The sequence below is a fragment of the Zeugodacus cucurbitae genome, chromosome 6 (genome assembly GCF_028554725.1).
Source record: "Zeugodacus cucurbitae isolate PBARC_wt_2022May chromosome 6, idZeuCucr1.2, whole genome shotgun sequence".
Lineage (NCBI taxonomy): Eukaryota > Metazoa > Arthropoda > Insecta > Diptera > Tephritidae > Zeugodacus > Zeugodacus cucurbitae.
In genome coordinates this window covers 7,795,583-7,815,393 of record NC_071671.1, presented here as the reverse complement: position 1 = coordinate 7,815,393, position 19,811 = coordinate 7,795,583, and the positions used below count along the sequence as shown (strand labels likewise).

General features: G+C 35.9%; 1 protein-coding gene across 6 annotated transcripts in view; it reads right to left on the bottom strand.

Annotated features, from left to right (window-relative positions):
• Positions 1-19,811, bottom strand: part of LOC105210352 (RNA-binding protein fusilli) — a 47,687-nt gene that overhangs the window by 17,491 nt on the left and 10,385 nt on the right. For 5 of the 6 annotated variants that reach the window (XM_054234858.1, XM_054234857.1, XM_011181239.3 and 2 more), the window contains exons 2-7: positions 14,059-14,489; positions 5,263-5,643; positions 3,486-3,771; positions 3,331-3,420; positions 3,211-3,265; positions 425-535 (exon numbers count right to left, since the gene is read on the bottom strand). In XM_054234858.1, the coding sequence (XP_054090833.1) occupies positions 425-535; positions 3,211-3,265; positions 3,331-3,420; positions 3,486-3,771; positions 5,263-5,643; positions 14,059-14,187 (1,052 nt within the window). In that variant the 5' untranslated portion in view covers positions 14,188-14,489. The remainder of the gene's footprint in view (positions 1-424; positions 536-3,210; positions 3,266-3,330; positions 3,421-3,485; positions 3,772-5,262; positions 5,644-14,058; positions 14,490-19,811) is intronic. The other variant, XM_054234859.1, reaches the window with a different exon arrangement.

Genomic DNA, 19,811 nt, shown 5'->3' with positions numbered 1-19,811 from the left:
TTTCGATTTTGCGTATTCAATGATTTCGAAATTAGCGACATATAATAGCCGCGGAATATATTTTATCGCTAAGTGAGTGCACTTCGATCGAAAATTTTATTTACGATACGGTTTCAATGATTTCAACGTAACATTTTTTGATCCTATCGAACCACTTTTCGATCGATACGTATGCAATCAGTAGGCCCAATATGAAGTTCGGTTGTGTTAGCATAAAATGTTCCTTGCTTTATTGTGGTTATCGCTCTGTTGTACTCATAACAGATCTCAAATGACCTAAGAGATAAGGTCTGCTTAAATGAACCACATACAAATGTATGTAAATACAAACAAAGCTGGGCATCGGAAAAATTATATATGCCCTATAATTTCGAAATGGCGCAGAGAATGACTTAAAATCACATGTTTTCATACTTGCACTTACTTGGCAACGTTTAGACCACGAAAAAATTTAGCTATATCCTGATCACTGCTCTGCCAGGGCAAACCACGAGCGCGTACAATGCAATTACCGTCGATGTCGTCGTCAATTGAGCTGTAAGTAGAGAAAATTTAATATTAAAAAATATATGTGAAAATCAATTCAGTCGTAGTGTTGTGACGTTGAGCCAAACTGTTGGCACCGCAATAAGGTGGCAGCTGTTACGCTCGATATAAAATCACATAACTCCAAATGAGTGTGCGAATGCAGCAATAAACAAATGGTTGGATTACTGGCATATATATATGTATGTATATATATATGTATGTAGGTATGAATACGGATCCAGAAAAAAACTGACAAGCAGTACATTAAATTAATGCTGAGCTCAGCTAAATAATTTTATAACTTTGCAAATTCTTATGGTAATTTATTAAATTTTGCGCAAATTTTGTTCAACTATTTATACTATAAATTTGGGGAAACTCATACGTTTAGTATGCACGAAAAAGCACGTTGGAGTTTTCTTTATCTCACACAACACAACTGATTATGAAAGGCTCTTTTAGTTTTCAGTTTGATTATTTTTTTAAATTCTGCATCTCACTATATTAGACTCTGCTGATATTTTGCTTTTTGTTAATCAGATTTTACTATTTCACTTTTCGTTTTCAACTTATTTGCATGTATAGATGAGCTGAGCTGTTTTCTTGCGATAACGATCGATTGGTTCGAGCCATGATATGTACATATGTATATAGACGAATAATGTATGCATGCTTTCGAATATATATATAAATGTATATTTTTACAACACTCCAAATGTGTGAAATATTTACGTACATACATACATATAGAGTACAATATGTAGTATATGTAAAGATGTTCAGCACGCACGGAGATTGTGGATTACTGGATAAGCCAAACAATTGGATCAGATTAGGCGTTGTGATCACTTGAGACACGAACGTATGCAACGCGCAACCTTATCACTGTTGTGTTGAAACGGCGACTACTTGGGAATTTTCAAACACTTCGATTTTAAGTTATGCAGCAAGAAGCTTGGGGAGAATACAATATTTGAGAGTCGTGTAAGAGTTGAGTCGTTTCTCATCAATGTGAGAAACGTGAAATTGAGCCAAACGTGCTACTGGCGATTTGAGCCACATATTTAAAATTAAATTTAAATCTTCCTCTAGTTGAAAATCTGACTCAATCAAAGCTTGTGAATGAAAATACATGAAAATAGAGCGCAGGAAGTAAATCTTCAAATTTTAGTAATAAGAAAACAGCGCTTTGGAATTGATTTTAATAAAAAGTTGTATGAGACTTAATTTACGATGGATTACAGTAGAAATTATATAAATGAGAGCCAAAGAAAATGGTATCCTACACATCGAAATATACGTTTGAAATTTTTAATCCAAAACCAGAACACTCGGATCGGAACCTACGTCTGAAATTTTCCCTTCAAAAACAGAAGGCTCAGATCGGTAACTATGTCTGAAATTTTTCTTCTAAAATCAGAACACTCAGAGCTGTAACTACGTCTAAAATCTTTCTTTCAAGAACAGAACACTCAGAACGGTAACTACGTCTGACATTTTTCTTCCAAAAACAGAACACTCAGAACGGTAACTATGTCTGAAAATTTTCTCCCAAAAACAGAACACTCGGATCGGAACCTACGTCTGAAATTTTCCCTTCAAAAAGAGAAGGCTCAGATCGGTAACTATGTCTGAAATTTTTCTTCCAAAATCAGAACACTCAGAACGGCAACTACGTCTTAAATCTTTCTTTCAAAAACAGAACACTCAGTTCGGTAACTACGTCTTAAATTTTTATTCAAAAAACAGAACACTCGGATCGGAACCTACGTCTGAAATTTTCCCTTCAAAAACAGAAGGCTCAGATCGGTAACAATGTCTGAAATTTTTCTTCCAAAATCAGAACACTCAGAACGGCAACTACGTCTTAAATCTTTCTTTCAAAAACAGAACACTCAGTTCGGTAACTACGTCTTAAATCTTTCTTTCAAAAAACAGAACACTCGAATCGGAACCTACGTCTGAAATTTTCCCTTCAAAAACAGAAGGCTCAGATTGGTAACTATGTCTGAAATTTTTCTTCCAAAATCAGAACACTCAGAACGGTAAATACGACTGAAAATTTTCTGCCAAAAACAGAACACTCAGTTCGGTAACTACGTCTGGAATCTTTCTTTCAGACACAGAACACTCAAAACGGTAACTACGTCTGGAATCTTTCTTTCAAGAACAGAACACTCAGATCGGTAACTACGTCTGAAAATTTCCTTTCAAAAACAGAAGACTCAGATCGGTAACTACGTCTGAAATTTTCCCTTCAAAAACAGAAGACTCGGATCCGTAACTACGTCTTAAATTTTTCTTTCATAAACAGAGCACTCAAAACGGTAACTACGTCTGAAATTTTTCTTTCAAAAACAGAACACTCAGATCAGTAACTATGTCTGAAATCTTTCTTTCAAAAACAGAAGACTCAGATCGGTAACTACGTCTGAAATCTTTCTTTCAAAAACAGAGCACTCAAAACGGTAACTACGTCTGAAATTTTTCTTTCAAAAACAGAACACTCAGAACGGAAACTACTAATTTCTCTCTTCTTTTCATATTTAATTTCAATTTAGGAGCTTCATAGCAAGTAAATTAAAATTAATATATTAAACTTCAACCAGTCACTCATATAAATTATCAAACAATCCAAACTCTCTTCAGACCCGAAATAAATAAATACGTAAATATGCTTACCAAATACCAGGTTCCAAAACGAGGGTTACCACTTCATTCGCTTGAAATTTATGCCCTACAAAATATACAAAAAAAAGTTTTTACAAACTTAAACCCATGAATCGCGAATAATAAACTTACCTCCTTTCAGCATTACTTGTATGACCGAAACCATTTCGCGAGATTCTTTCACATAGAACTCCTGTTCTTCACTACTGGGTATATTTAGTTCTAATAAAATTAAATTGTTGGCTTCAAATACAACTGTGTTTTTTATTATATATACAAGGACTAACCTTTCATCATTTCACCGATACTCTGCGGTGCCGCAGCTGTTGGTATTTGGAGTATTTTTTTGATGTCCTTAACGGGTACCAATGCGCGTGATAAATCGCCTGACTTGTACTTGAGGAATTCTTTGCGCAGATCACAGAATCGATTGTAATAGCTCGGCAGCCGTATGTCTTTGGCGCAGGCCTCTCGATGCAAACACTGACGCAAGGGCAGTTGACCGTCAGTAATGAAATTGATGCTATCGACATTGTCGGCATATAATGTTAGAGAGCGTAAGTATTCATCGAACTGTTGATTAAATTTAAAATTGAATTATTTATAAATTAATGGTTTAACTGAAATATTGTTGTAAGGTGCAAAATGCGATTAAGTACTAAGCCTATATAGTCAATATAAACACTTACAAAGGCAAATACAAATGAGTTACATTTAACAAATGATAGGGACATACATAGATGTAGCACTACTTGACTATATATATTTAATCTAATCTAGAAATCTGATAAGATTTATTTGAGTCTCTCTGTCATTTACTACATTGATTACAGCAAGATTTCAAGTATTGTACAAGTAATAACCGAGGTCCGTTGAAGAGAACAGGTTTGTTGTTTTATTAAGAATTGATAATTGTCTTAAACAAATATTAGCTTGCGCTTGCATCTTCAACTATTTATAAAATGACAATCAATGGCACTAAATAAGTACTAAATTCGAAATAGTTGCTCGTATAAATGTAAAGACAATATAAAGGGGTTTTCAATAAGAGCGCTACAAAAGTTTTGTTTTTTTAATGAACCCAATTTTCAACGGTTTTCAAGCATAAATCGGCCAATACTGCGGCAATTTCACGTTCGATATTCGCACGAAGTTCATCAATCGTAGCTGGCTTGTTGGCATTTACCATCGACTTGACGTAGCTACACCGGAAATAATCTAACGGCGTCAAATCGCACGAACGATGAGGCCGATTGACTGTGCCATTTCGTGAGATAACACTTTCATCAAACTTGGTTTTCAATAAATCGTTTGTGACATTCGCTGTGTGACTTGTGGTGCCGTCCCGTTGGAACCACATATTGTCTAAGTCCATATCATCCCATTCGGGCCAAAATTATTCGGTTATCATTGAGCGGTAGTGATTCCCATTCACACTAACGTGCCGGTCTTGATCATCACGGAAGAAGTACGACCCAATAACGCCGCCGGCCCATAAACCGCACCCAACCGCAAATTTTTCGGGATGCAATGTTGACTCAAGGAGTACGTGTGGAATGCTGCCTGACCAATAATGTTTATTTTGCTTATTGACGAAGCGATTCAGCCAGAAATGAGCCTCATCATAAATGGAACGTAACGCTCTTAAAGTTGAGGTCACTGACTCCGAATTTCGTTGGTTAATTTTAATACTTTCGACTCGTTATTGGATCGTATATCTTTTTAGGATGAAATGACAAACCTTACTGAAGAGAGATGTTAAAAGAGCGTGGAAAAACATGTCGTCGTTTGCTGTACTATACTTTTGTAGCGATCCCTATTGAAAAACCCTATATAAGTATATATATAGTATTCTTATTTACCGCAGTAAGGTAGTAATTAAGCTTAAAATACTCAATAAAATACTATTTTTAGAAAAAGCTAAAATTAGTAATGAATTGAAAAGTGTACTCATTAATAAATGAATAACTTTAAGGTATCTACAATATGTCGAAAATGTTTGAGCAAGACGATTTTTTAGACTTGTTTAATTGTATTGGAAATGGTATTTAAGAATTCACTCACCTCATCTAGTGCTTCCTGTAGCGGCTTGCCCTGCGAGTGAGCAACTGCTACCGGTAGCTCGATTGTCTCGGGAATTGACGTTGTGCTAGCTGTTGCTGTAATCGATCCTGCCGCGACACCGCCACTACTCGATCCATTTGTGATCGTGTTATTGTTGTTGTTGCAATTAACAGTTGTACTTAAATTGTTGTGTACACTTTTGCCTAGTGTATTTGAGTTGCTAACGCTAGTGTTGTTATTATTAATGGCATCGGCATGCTGTGACGCAAGTGGAGGCGATGCTGCGCCCAAGGTTATTGAAACATCCGACGAGCCGGATACTGTACGATCCTTCGCAAAGCTGCCATCAGGTCGCACCAACAGCTGTTTTGTGCCAATAATCTGTAAGGAAATTTTTTCTTTAATTAACAAAATATGTATAAATATATATAATTATGGAAGAAAGAACACCAGTTAAAACAAAAAATATTTGAAAACTTGACTACACTTTACTTGCGATTTAAACGTAAGTATGTATTTTCATATGTGTAAGTAAGTGTGTGTCTTCATACAATGTATGCATGTTTGGTATGCAATTGTTTCACTTAAGAATTCTTCCTCATAAAATATTTATTAGCTTTAGGACGGCATGCAAATTTCTGTATTTGAGACCCCTTTCCATGCCTACAGTTACGATCGTTCTTAATATGCACATACCCATTTGCATAATGTATATTGTATACGAAAAAAAAAACCTCACTCATATACAGGAGCGTCCGCAATTAATCGATCTGTGGTTGGACGTGAACTAGCTGCCTGCGATTCAGCGAAATTAGTGGTGAATCGAACAAAGACTGGCATAAGTCAATTACAGTTAGCATAGGACAACTTAATGAAGTGAATACTCTGTTGAAGCGTATTTAATCGATCGTTTCAGAACTTAATAACAAATGTAGAATTCAAAAGCGACATGTTTTAAGTTTGAATTTTCCCAAACAAGTCATTTGCTTTCACAAATTTCGTCCACAGCCGTAGAGCGCACTACCTTACTTGTTTATTTATACAAAAGGTCAAAACCTCAAGCACTTCACTATTCAAAATATATACAAACTCGTACGAGTAAGTACATACACAAAAGGAAAATGATCGTCTCCAAACGCTAATGAATTTGCCGAGGGGTTCAATTAAAATGAGCAATAAACACAAGTTTTAATGAAACATATGTATGTGCATAAATTTGAGTGTGTTAAAAGGAAATGATCAACTTTATGTAAATGTAGATGAACACTTAGTCAATCTCATTGTATTTTAATGAAAAGGAAACGTTTCACTTTTATTACGTGAGAAGATGACCTTTAAATAGTTTTGCCGTCTAAAGATACACGCTTTAGGGTATATAAAGGGGTTTTTAATAGGGACACGGATGCAAAAGTAGACCGATAGGAACAGCAAACGACGCCATATATTTTGACATTTTTCTTCAGTACGATTTTGCCATTTCATATACGATCCAAAAACGAGTCGAAATAGCCAAAATTTACTACCGAAATTCAGAGGCAGTGGCCTCAACTTTAAGAACGCTACCTCCAATCTATATTCGGCTCATTTCTGGCTTCTAAATATGGCTTAAAAAAATAGACAATTTATGGTTAAAGTGGGAGACTTCATATCTGATGAACGACAAATAAGGGCTGGTGTACCACAAGGCAGTGTTTTAGGCCCAACTCTGTACATCATATATACTGCTGATCTTCCAACAGCTAATAATGTTTTGACATCAACTTTCGCGGTTGACACAGCTTTAGTGAGCCGTAACAAATGCCACATTATAGCATCAAGAATATTCTCGGAGCACTTAAGATCGGTCGAAGAATGGCTAGCCAACTGGCGTATAAATGTGAATGAACAAAAGTGTAAAATGAACAATATTCTAGTGCCTCAAGCGAATGAAGTTACCTATCTTGGTATTCACCTAGATAGAAGGCTTGCGTGGAGAAAACATATATCTAGTAAAATAACGTGCATGAAGATAAGAGCTGTAAATTTAAATTGGCTTTTAAATAAAAACTCTAAACTTAGCCTAGACAACAAAGTGCTTTTATACAATGCGGTCATAAAGCCGATTTGGATGTATGGCATTCAACTGTGGGGTACGACCTGTGCAACTAATATTGATATAATACAAAGGTTCCAATCGAAAATGCTTGAATCAATCACGTGCTCACCATGGTACATTCGCAATGAAAATATCCATAAAGATCTTGGTATTCCTATGGTGAAGAAAGCAGTAGAGGACAGCAGATTGAAATATATATCTAAACTCCGTGATCACCCAAACCCTAGCCAATGGGTACATTCCTTAGTACATTCCTGCGATCAAACACGCCTAAAAAGAAGGGATATGCCTGCGTACTAAAGAGCAACGTTTCACCAATACAGCTCAATCACTGGTTTGAGCTTGTCTAGTTTTTAAATAGATTTAAGATTTTATAGCTTATTGTTAGGCTTAAAGTAAAAGCAGATTCAATAAATAAAGAAATATTGAAAAATAAATTCTGGCTTCGTCAGTAAGCAAAATATGCATTAATATGCTCAGGCCGCTATCCACAGGTACACCATGAGTCACCATTGCATCCCGAAAAAATTACGGTTTGGTGCGGTTTATGGGCCGGCGTCGTCATTGGGTCGAACTTCGTCCGTGATTATTGAGACCGGCACGTTACTGTGAATGGGAATCACTAGCGCTCAATTATAACCGAATATTTTTTGACCGAATTGGATAATATGGACTTGGTCGATATGTGGTTTCAACAGGACGGCGCCACAAGCCGCACAGCGAATGTCACAATCGATTTTTTGCAAACCAAGTTTGGTAAACGTGTTATCTCACGAAATGGCCCAGTCAATTGGCCGCTTCGGTCGTGCGACTATTTCCTGTGGGGCTATGTCAAGTCTATGGTCTATACCAACAAACCAGCGACGATCGATGAACTTCCTACGAATATCGAACCGAACGTGAAATTGCAGCAGTATCGGTAGATTTATGTTTGAAAAATGTCGAAAATAGGGTTCAGCTTCAGGACTTCTGCAAGCATGCCCCCGGTAACGATGCACACAAGCAGACTGTGGATACATTTCAATGATTACTGCAGAAGCTGCCAAGAAGTCGAAGTAGAAGAAGCAATAACACGGATTTAAGGCTCTGTATAGGAAAAGAATCGCAACTATCGAACGCGGTTTCCTCGATGATCTGGCCGAAGTTGCACATATCAAAATATGCGAATTTTTTGATTTTATCAAGACCACAGAGTTCAAAAAGGACTTAATAGTGTGAGCCGATTACAGTTCCGGTGATGTCCCTAAAAAATGACACATTTTCAGAACTACGACACTTTGTTATTTGTTGATATTTTTCAAAAATTGTAGATCATTGTATAGGAAATACCTTCAAATTTAATAACCTTTTTAGATTTTTTTTGTTTCAGCTACTCATTCGGCCGGAATCATGTCAGCAGTTGAGGAACCTCCGAAGACTGCACATATGTCCATTATTTTTCAATATTTTTGTAAAAAAAAAATAAATATATTATGTCCAAAAAACTTCGAAACATTCGATCGAATACTTTCTTAAAAAAATCACGAAAATCGCATAACTTTTCATGGGTTACACTGGTATACTCTCTTTAACAAACAAATTATTTGGGTTTCAAAAGTTTTCGTGTTGACGAGGTATAAAGGATTTGGTCTGTATACAATAATCCTTCAATAATTAATTTACAATTCATGGTTCAATAAATATTTGGAGACTACGCTATCAATTCAAGCATAGTATATACATATTTATTAATAATAACAAATATTGTTGGTACTTCGATATTGTACATTATTTGCGGTTGCATTCCAACAACAGAAACTCACGATAATTGCGTATAATTAATAGAATACTAGAGCTGAAGTCATAATTATGTATAATTAAGTGTAAATTATTAACCATTCTCAAGTCGATGCGAGAAAAATATTAACAATATTAACTCGAACAAGTAAGGTAAGACAAACTACGAGCGCTGTCGTAAATTAAACACGTAAATAAGTATAAAAAGTGGATATTTCTGAGGTGTCTGGGATACTACAAATAAAAACTAATGTTGTGCACCGATTGTGATTTGATAACAAAACAGAAAATGGAGACAAACAATGTTTCTACCTATATTGGTTGACATAAGCCAAACTTTTTTAATATTTTTTGAGATTTTATACATTATAACGACTTAGGAAGGAAGACTATACACACGCATGGTTCGACAGAAATCGACCGGAAATACATATGCGGCTAAAATTACTGGAGAAATTCTACTATTAATCGAGACGTCTTCATTGGTTTAGGGACATTATTAATTTTTAATTTTTTTTTTTTAGGAAAGTAGACGCTAGACATAAGCACATACCATGGATTGAGATACCCCTTAGCCCTAATACATTTTAAATAAATCATTCAATAAAAAATTGCTTATGTGGTAACTACTAGCAAAAGTGTTAAATCTAAATGAATAGCATTTCCAGCTATGATATCTAATAAAGGCAAAGTTTAGTTAGTTTAAAATGTTCTATTGCAAGTGCAATTGCGAAGTCATTATAAATGAAGGTTTCGCATAGTTAAGTAAAGCCTGAGTGCAATTCATATTTGTATGTATATTTTGAATGTGTGTGTATGTGTGTGCAGTGAACAAATATATGGGCACGTTTATGCCTAAGTGTATAAATATTTACGAAATACAAATGGGCACTAAAAGCTTGAGTTGAAGTCCCAAGCTAAGTATACACCAACAATATAAGGATGACAATCCCGGGTTCTAGGTATTTTTTATGTAAATGTTATGAAGATTTTCGAAATTTGTAATTTTTTGTTGTAACACATATGAAGTGAAACGAAAAGAGAGTCCTGGTAGAGATGTGGGAATTTGATGAGGTACGCATTTAATGCTTATCAAGTGTGAAAACTAATTTATGTAATAAACTATACATAATCGCTTGCTAACAATGAATATCGAATTAGATACCGAAACTATCGGGATTGGTACCTGTCATGCATTGCACCCATGTAATGGATATAACGGGTGATCCAATTAGACGTACTTTTGTCGATAGCCTTTTTATCAGAGATCAAGCTGTGGTGTTATTTTTGTTCAGTATTGCTTGGCATTTAATCATAGAAAGGTTTACCCCTGAACACCGTTTACACATTGTTCAACTGTATTACGAAAATTAACGTTCGAACGAAAGCAACATTGCACTTATAGTCAACATAATCGGTCAACATATGGTCAACATAATCTACTATTCGCAACACCATCGCCCATTGTGAGACCCAGCATTCATTATTGGATAATATTCTACCTATTAGACCACGTCCAGCACGCAATGAAAAAAATATAGGAGCCGTAGCTGAGATTGTATACGAAGACCGTGGAGTAGAGTCGATACGACGCCGTTCACAGCCACTCGGGCTAACGTTTGGAACGACTTGGCGCATTTTACGTCGATAACTTAAATTGAAAGCGTATAAAATACAGCTTGTACAAGAATTGAAGTCGCTCGACCCACCCAGGCGACATCGCCTCGCTCTATGGGCTCTTGAAAAGTTCTAAGAAGATCCGACGTTTTGGAGCCAAAGTCTGTTCAATATCGAGGTCCATTTCTGATTCAATGGGTATGTAAACAAGCAGAATTGCCGCATTTGAGACCAGGAGCAACCTGAAGAGATTCAATAGCTGCCATTTCATCCAGAAAAAGCAACCGTGTGATGTGTTTTGTGGACCGTTGGAATCATAGGTCCATATTTCTATAAAAATATTGCCGGTGAAAACGTTGCCGGCCTATTTGTTGCCTGAAATTGAAACACGTCATAGCAGCGACCGCTTTGATTCGGGTCTTGGAGGAAAGCATCACACGTGTCATTCGCCAGTTACCAATCGAAATGCTCGAACGAGTCATTGAACTCAACGGATGGACCATCTGAGAAGTAGACACGGCCAACATTTGAAAGAGATAATCTCTAAAAAATAAATGCCAAAGAATGTTATTTCGAATGATAATAAACATTCCCCATTAAAATTGAATTTTCCGTGTTTTTTTCCTAGAAATCTCGGGAACCTCGAAATGAATCAGCCTTTAAAAAATTCTTAAGGGTAAATTAGTTTTATCTCCTCACGGTTCTTGGAACTCTAGATTGATATTGAGTTACATCTCTATCTAGATCATAAATTCAAACTGAAATAAGGTTCAGCGTTCCTACGCATGATTTAATTTCTTATGTTCCGTCCATATGTCCGTATATCGTCCCCTCAATATAACAATAGCGTATAATTTTTTTTCGATTTTGAGAAAATCGAGTTTAAAGTTTCTGTCAAATCAGATGTCTATTAAATTTTTGAACATGAAATTATACACCATTTTTTCCAATGACATTTTGACCCACTTTGTGGAAGTAGAATTTGACGAAATTTTGACCAGATATAGAATCAATGATGGAGATTCTAAATATGCAATAAAAAATAATGGCGTATGAGCAAATACGCTATTGTTATATTGAGGGGACGATATGTCCATTCCCAATTATCAAATCTATACATTTAGACCAGTCCAAATTATATTTTCAGTTTTGGGTGACTTCATTCTACATTGTCAGCCAGTCAAAACGATTCCGTAAACTTTGTTAACAACACGCATGCGCATCAGTCGCGCATTTTTTTCTAACATAATAACCGCGTTTCTTGCAAATGTCTCCATGAGAAATCAAGTTCATGAGTAAACACATACACACGTATGGTTGTGTGTAGGAATAATATTGAGCGCAGACTCCGCAATCCCAGATACAATATTTGGCATATTGATACACTAATAATTTTAGTAAAGCATATATGTATGTGCAAATATTTAACGGTGTTTAGAAAAAATATGCAAATTTTCACTGCTGACCATTTATCACTGTTGCGAATATTCGCAAAACGGCGCTGCAGGTGTGACTCGACCCCAGTGTTGTTGTTGTGAGCGTGTTTGAAAATAGTCGAAATTATCAAATACACGCATAGTTCGACTGCTCATATTTACCGGTTATATGCACTTAATTGTACACAACAACTCGAAGACACAGTTCGGGCTTTATTTCGGAGTAGAAAGTCGCTTTAATTAAGATTTATGAAGATTGTAGCAATCACACAAAACCATGGGAAGAAATGAACACAGAGTTGGTGATAAAACTACGAAAGAAAGTCAAGATCGCTTTGAAAACAAAATCTCCAAATTTATGTATATTTGTATGTATGTATGAATAATATACGAGACATATGAGCACGTTACGACTTCAGTTTCCATTCCTGTCTTTGCTTTTAATATCTCAACGCTCAATCTTTTGGGGTTGTTATATACATATTTGTTATTGTTGCATACATATTTCAAGAGTGCAAGGTACTTAGACCTATTCTCCATTTAAAATTATGTAGTGTATTTCCCTTGATATATACTTCTTGACACAGTTCTGTAGAGACATTAAAAAATCTACTTTAACTATGTACGAACACGACGGATGGGTATTGGACCAAACTGTTATTTTCCGGGAGATTAAGGAGACATAAGTAAAAAAACTTGCATTCTCCGATTTTCGAAGTTGAATGAAATTTTTAGTTTCGAAATTCGAAAAGGTGTTTTCTTTTTTAATAATGACACAGTCACACAAAAAAAATTCTACATGACCTGGGGCTCTTAATATGTGTAGTATATGTTTTTGGGGTCGCTGAATTCGAATCCGAGGACCGTTTAACTAATATGGCGGACAGCGTTTTTTTTTTTTAAATCAAGGGATTCGCTCGAAACTCGTAATTCAAGGGTTTTCGAGGTCGCTAATTACGAATCCGGTATCGGTTTTCAAAATTCAAAATGACGGATGCAATATGGAGAAATTTTAAAATAGGTCCGCCATTTTCTATTTTTAAAAAGTAACGCCAAATTCGTAATCAGCGACCCCGAGATCAACCGAGTAACGAGTTTGAAGTGATTCCGACGAATTTAAAAAAAAAACGTCCGCCATATTGGATCAGGCATTTTGAATTTTGAAAAACCGACACCGCATTCGAAATCAGCGACCTCGAAAACCTTTGTGGGACCTCTGATTCAGCGACAACAAAAACTTATAGAACCCCAAGTCATAACAAATTCGTAATCAGCGACCCCGAGATCCCCCGAGTAACGAGTTTGAAGTGATTCCGACGAATTTTTCAAAAAAAAACGTCCGCCATATTGGATCAGGCATTTTGAATTTTGAAAAACCGACAACGCATTTGTAATCAGCGACCACGAAAACCCTCGTGGGACCTCGGATTCGGATTCAGCGACAACAAAAACTTGTAGAACCCCAGGTCATAAAAATCTTTTTTTAAGTGGCTGTGTTATTATTAATTACAGTTGTAGTGACAAAAAAAATTCTTCCACCAAGCTTATATAACCGGGTCAACAGGGTCAGATCTTCGAAAAACTACAAATTGTATATATAGAAAAATACTGGACACCTTATTTCATCTGTCATATAAATACGAACTTTGCGAACTAATAAACTCAAACTCCAAGCTCAATACAAACTTAATTTGCATACTTTTAATCCCACGCACAATTCATAACCATTGCCACCACCATTTATATGCTAATTTTTCCGCAATTATTTTATTAAAATAAATCTCTCTGGCATTAATCAAACTCACAACTAATTTATAAATAAGGTAAGTAAAATCAATTAGTGTATATAACATTAACATAACAGTTACTTACCTTTCCGCTATTGGCTTCCAAAATAATATAAACTAGCAATATTATTTCCTTTTCATCCGCACCGAGTCCGGAGCCATTTTGTCCACACGTTGCTATATACAGCGATACCAAATGTTCTGGGACCTGCATATTTCCACTTGAAGGCCTCTGTTGCGGCCTTTGGCTTATTATAAGGTCTTGTATATGATCACAGGATGGATTTTCCTTTTATTTGCTTTAGCATTTGTAATATTACTTTGAGTATTTTTGTGGTTTTGTTATAAATAGTAAAGCATTGACTGAGCAAATTTCCACCGCGTCTCTGTATGTATGTATTGTCTACTTGGGCAGATATAACTCCTTTCTACCTATATATATATATATTTATATAGTATTAACGGATTTTCACATTTGTTGACATGTCCTATGGTTTCCACGCCTTAAATTAATTCCTGTAAAAACAATAATAATTTTATGCTTAGTAATTTGTATTTATATTTATTATTATTTATTTGTATTTATATGAATTAATATTCTTTATTATTATTTACTGGCATGAGAGTGCGGTTCGATTTTAGTTAGATGTTGGATCTTTATACAATCAATATGTTTTATTAGAAGTCTTCAATAAGCTAAGGTGATAGGAAGAACTCATATAGAAGATAGATAAAGGATTAAAGTATTTGAAATCTAGAAAGTCTTCTATTTATTCTTCAAGAGCCGGTAGAGATGGCAAAATGCGGGAAGAAAAGTTCTTAAGGGGCTATACCAGTGTAACCCATGAAAAATTATACAATTTTCGTGATTTTTTGTTTTTAAGAAAATACTCGATCGAATGTTTCGAAGTTTTTTGTACATAATTTTAAGATTTTATTTTTACAAAAATATTAAAAAATAACGGAATTATGTGCTGTCTTCGGAGGTGGAAAAAGTTCCCCAACTGCTGACATGATTCCGGTTCGCTCTTTAGAACGCTTTCATTCAAAAATTATTCAAGTTACGATCTTATCGCTTTCACAGAATATTTTTGTAAGTAAAAACTATCGAATAAGCAAAAAACAAAAAAATCGATTTTTTGAAAGTGTCACACTGGTATAGCCCCTTAACAGTATAATAAAAATTAGGTCTACAACTTTGATTCCGCTTTTCCAATAGATGTCTCTAGAGTCAAGCACTGGTCGCTTAAATCGATTAAATCGTTTTATATCGATCTTGGACATTTGTGTCAACATTTGTGTCAACATTAACCCAACAAAATATTTGTAGCGATCTGTTTGCATCCCAAACTTATTCTCAACCGAAAATGTCACTATTTGAGCCGCATTCTCGACATTTGCGGGAATATCTCTATGGTCAAGCACTGGTCGATTAAATCGATTAAATCGTTTGATATCGATCTTGGACATTTGTGTCAACATTAACCCAACAAAATATTTGTAGCGATCTGTTTGCATCCCAAACTTATTCTGAACCGAAAATGTCACTATTTGAGCCGAATTCTCGACATTTGCGGGAATATCTCTATGGTCAAGCACTGGTCGATTAAATCGATTAAATCGTTTTATTTCGATCTTGGACATTTGTGTCAACATTAACCCAACAAAATATTTGTAGCGATCTGTTTGCATCCCAAACTTATTCTCAACCGAAAATGTCACTATTTGAGCCGAATTCTCGACATTTGCGGGAATATCTCTATGGTCAAGCACTGGTCGATTAAATGGTTTTATTTCGATCTTGGACATTTGTGTCAACATTAACCCAACAAAATATTTGTAGCGATCTGTTTGCATCCCAAACTTATTCTCAACCGAAAATGTCACTATTTGAGCCGAATTCTCGACATTTGCGGGAATATCTCTATGGCCAAGCACTGGTCGATTAAATCAATTAAATCGTTTTATATCGATCTTATTCTCAACTGAAAATGTCACTTTTTGAGCCGAATTCTTGACATTTGCGGGAAATTTTGCTTTTCTTATTTAATTCCAAGAAAAGTGCGGCTGAGGCTCATCGGCATTTGTAACCGCTTTTATACCAAAAAAAACTTAAATTTACAAAAAAAAAACAGCGGAAGCAAAGTTGTAGACCAATTAAAAGAAAATTTTTTTTTAATCGGTCGAATTTCATGAAACATAGTTTTTTAAGTGCAAAAGCGTGTTTTGACCTCTTCACTCAGTGCACATCAAATTGTGCGTTATAATTTTACTTTTAAACTCCATTATTAATTTTCCTATGTATGTATGTAATATATTTAAATATGCATACACACACATAGCTACAATTATCCGCTGAAACTAAAATACCTTAAAATCAGCATTTACTGTCGCCTAACTTATTTGGTACGAGTAAAGCCGGTGATTTCTCGGTCTCGGACGTGCAATGTTCAAAGGTCAGAAAGTGTATGGGTTAATCGAGTAAGCTCGCCAATGCCGACTAATGTCGCAATTTAATGCATGATTGTTTGCCTACGAACGTACTAAACTATATATCTACACGCACACTATCATACGTTTATATATATATGTATATTTACATATTTATATAGCCGTCGTATACATGTAACTATCCAGTGAAGTGAAGTTAATATAATATTTAATAATGGTGTATAAGTTTATAGGAGTATATGTATGTACGTCAACATGTTTTTGTAGGCATTTATGTCCACATGAATATAATAATTAAAAAAAAAATCTAATAAAGTTTATAGAAATCAGCACATTTGCCAACGTCACAACGTAAGTTACGTAACGTAACGCATGTATCGCATTCGGTTAAATACATTTTTACTTAACACTTCTAGCGCTTAATCGCATTGTTATCCTGATCCTTATTGTCACTATATTATCGAAACCCTTATGTATTCTAGGTTGCTGATGTTACCACAATATATAGAGCGTCCTTCAATATACACTAGTATAGATAACGGGTGATTTTTTTGAGGTTAGGATTTTCATGCATTAGTATTTGACAGATCACGTGGGATTTCAGACATGGTGTCAAAGAGAAAGATGCTCAGTATGCTTTGACATTTCATCATGAATAGACTTACTAACGAGCAACGCTTGCAAATCATTGAATTTTATTACCAAAATCAGTGTTCGGTTCGAAATGTGTTTCGATGACAAATTTTGTTCAGCGATGAGGCTCATTTCTGGTTGAATGGCTACGTAAATAAGCAAAATTGCCGCATTTGGGGTGAAGAGCAACCAGAAGCCGTTCAAGAACTGCCCATGCATCCCGAAAAATGCACTGTTTGGTGTGGTTTGTACGCTGGTGGAATCATTGGACCGTATTTTTTCAAAGATGCTGTTGGACGCAACGTTACGGTGAATGGCGATCGCTATCGTTCGATGCTAACAAACTTTTTGTTGCCAAAAATGGAAGAACTGAACTTGGTTGACATGTGGTTTCAACAAGATGGCGCTACATGCCACACAGCTCGCGATTCTATGGCCATTTTGAGGGAAAACTTCGGAGAACAATTCATCTCAAGAAATGGACCCGTAAGTTGGCCACCAAGATCATGCGATTTAACGCCTTTAGACTATTTTTTGTGGGGCTACGTCAAGTCTAAAGTCTACAGAAATAAGCCAGCAACTATTCCAGCTTTGGAAGACAACATTTCCGAAGAAATTCGGGCTATTCCGGCCGAAATGCTCGAAAAAGTTGCCCAAAATTGGACTTTCCGAATGGACCACCTAAGACGCAGCCGCGGTCAACATTTAAATGAAATTATCATCAAAAAGTAAATGTCATGAACCAATCTAACGTTTCAAATAAAGAACCGATGAGATTTTGCAAATTTTATGCGTTTTTTTTTTTAAAAAGTTATCAAGCTCTTAAAAAATCACCCGTTAGTTTTCATTTCCAGATAGTATTAAAATGAACAGGCAATCCCAGCGACAAACTATAAAATGGTCAAAAAGGATAAAACTTAGAGACATTATGTCTGACAAAGCTGCTATTCAAGACTAATCAATCGCTGTTCATCAGTGTATTTCTGGTATGAAAACGAAGAAAACTAGAAATAGTTCTAAATGCTTTATCAGCAATTGCCATGTGAATAAGAATACCATATGAGGGGCACTCAAAAATTTTTATTCGCGTTTTACCGATCATAATCCCATAGAGTCGTTTCGAAAGAAATCTTCCGCAAACACCAGCATTAGAATGGAAATATTAACTCGTGATACCGAACCTGCACTAGTTGGACCACATATTTTACTTGTTGTATTGAATAGAGTAGTCTCTAATTCGTGTAGGGTATATTTTTCGTGCGTTTATGAGGTGCTCTCAACTTTTGCAGGATAAGTAACTGATAAGTAACTGGTTTGTACCATAAAGGTTAAATGGTTAAACCATAAAGAGACGAAACGCCATAAAAATTTGTGCAATAACAAATTGCATATTGTTGTACAACCAATAAAAATTAAGTAAAAAGTGTTGTAGTTGTGTAATGTAAAAAAATATAATATACGATCCAACAATGAGTCGAAATTATTACAAATTTACTACCGGAGTCAATGGCCTCAACTTTAAGAGGGCTACGTCCAATTTATGGTCGTCATAATCGGCCTGTCAGAGCAACAATTGAGAAAAAATTAGAATCCACAGGAACAGCACAAAATGTCCCCTTGCCAGTGAGACAAAGAAGTGACCGTAGTATCGAGAATATTGCTGCCGCTATCACGTCAATTGAGGAAGAGCCAAATCAGACTCTAACACATCGTTCACAAGCGTTGGACAACTCTGTGACGTCGTTGTAGTGAATTTTGCGAAAAGATCTTGGCCTACATCCTTACAAGATCAAATTGACGCAAGAACTGAAGCCACTTGACCACCAGAATCGTCGTATGTTCGTAAATTGGGCTGAGCATCAACTTGAAAAAGATACGGATTTTCATCGAAAACTCATCTTTAGCGATGAGGCTCATTTCAATAAGCAAAATATGCGTTATTGGTAAGGCAGCAAGTCACACTTACTCCATAAGTCACCATTGCATCCCAAAAAAATACGGTTTGGTGCGGTTTATAAGCCGGCGGCGTCATTGGACCGTACTTCTTCCATGATTATCTAGACCGGCACGTTACTGTGAATGGGAATCGCTACCGCTTATTGATAACCGTATTTTTTTGGCCCGCATTGGATGATATGGACTGGGACAATATGTGGTTTAACAGGATGGCGCCTGAAACCACACAGCGAATGTCACAATCTATTTATTGAAAACCCAGTTTGGTGAACGTGTTATCTAACGAAATGGCCCAGTCAATTGGCCGTCTCGGTCGTGAGATTTGATGCCGTTAGTTTACTTCCAGTGGGGCTACGTCGAGTCTATGGTCAGCCAGCGACGGTTGATTAACTTCGTGCGAATATCGAACGTGAAATTGCAGCAGTATCGGCCTATTTATGCTTGAAAACCGTCGAAAATTAGGTGCTGCGTCTGGACTTCTGCAAGCGTGCCCGTGGTAGACATGCAAAAGAAATCGAGTTCCATGCACAAAGGCATCGGCATGTACTTTCACAGGAATGAAGAATTGTATTGGAATATCAAACAAACCGTTTTTTGTTATTAAGGGGCACACCTAGTGTGAAATTTCAAAAAAATCAATTTTTTTTGTTTCATTGTTCGGTAGATTACACCTTCAAAAATAACATATTAAAATTTCAAATCGATATCTCAAATAGTTTTTGAGTTATAGCAATTTATAAAGCAGCCGCTCGGTAACAGTGAAAACGATCATTTTAACTTTAAACGCGTTTTTCTCGA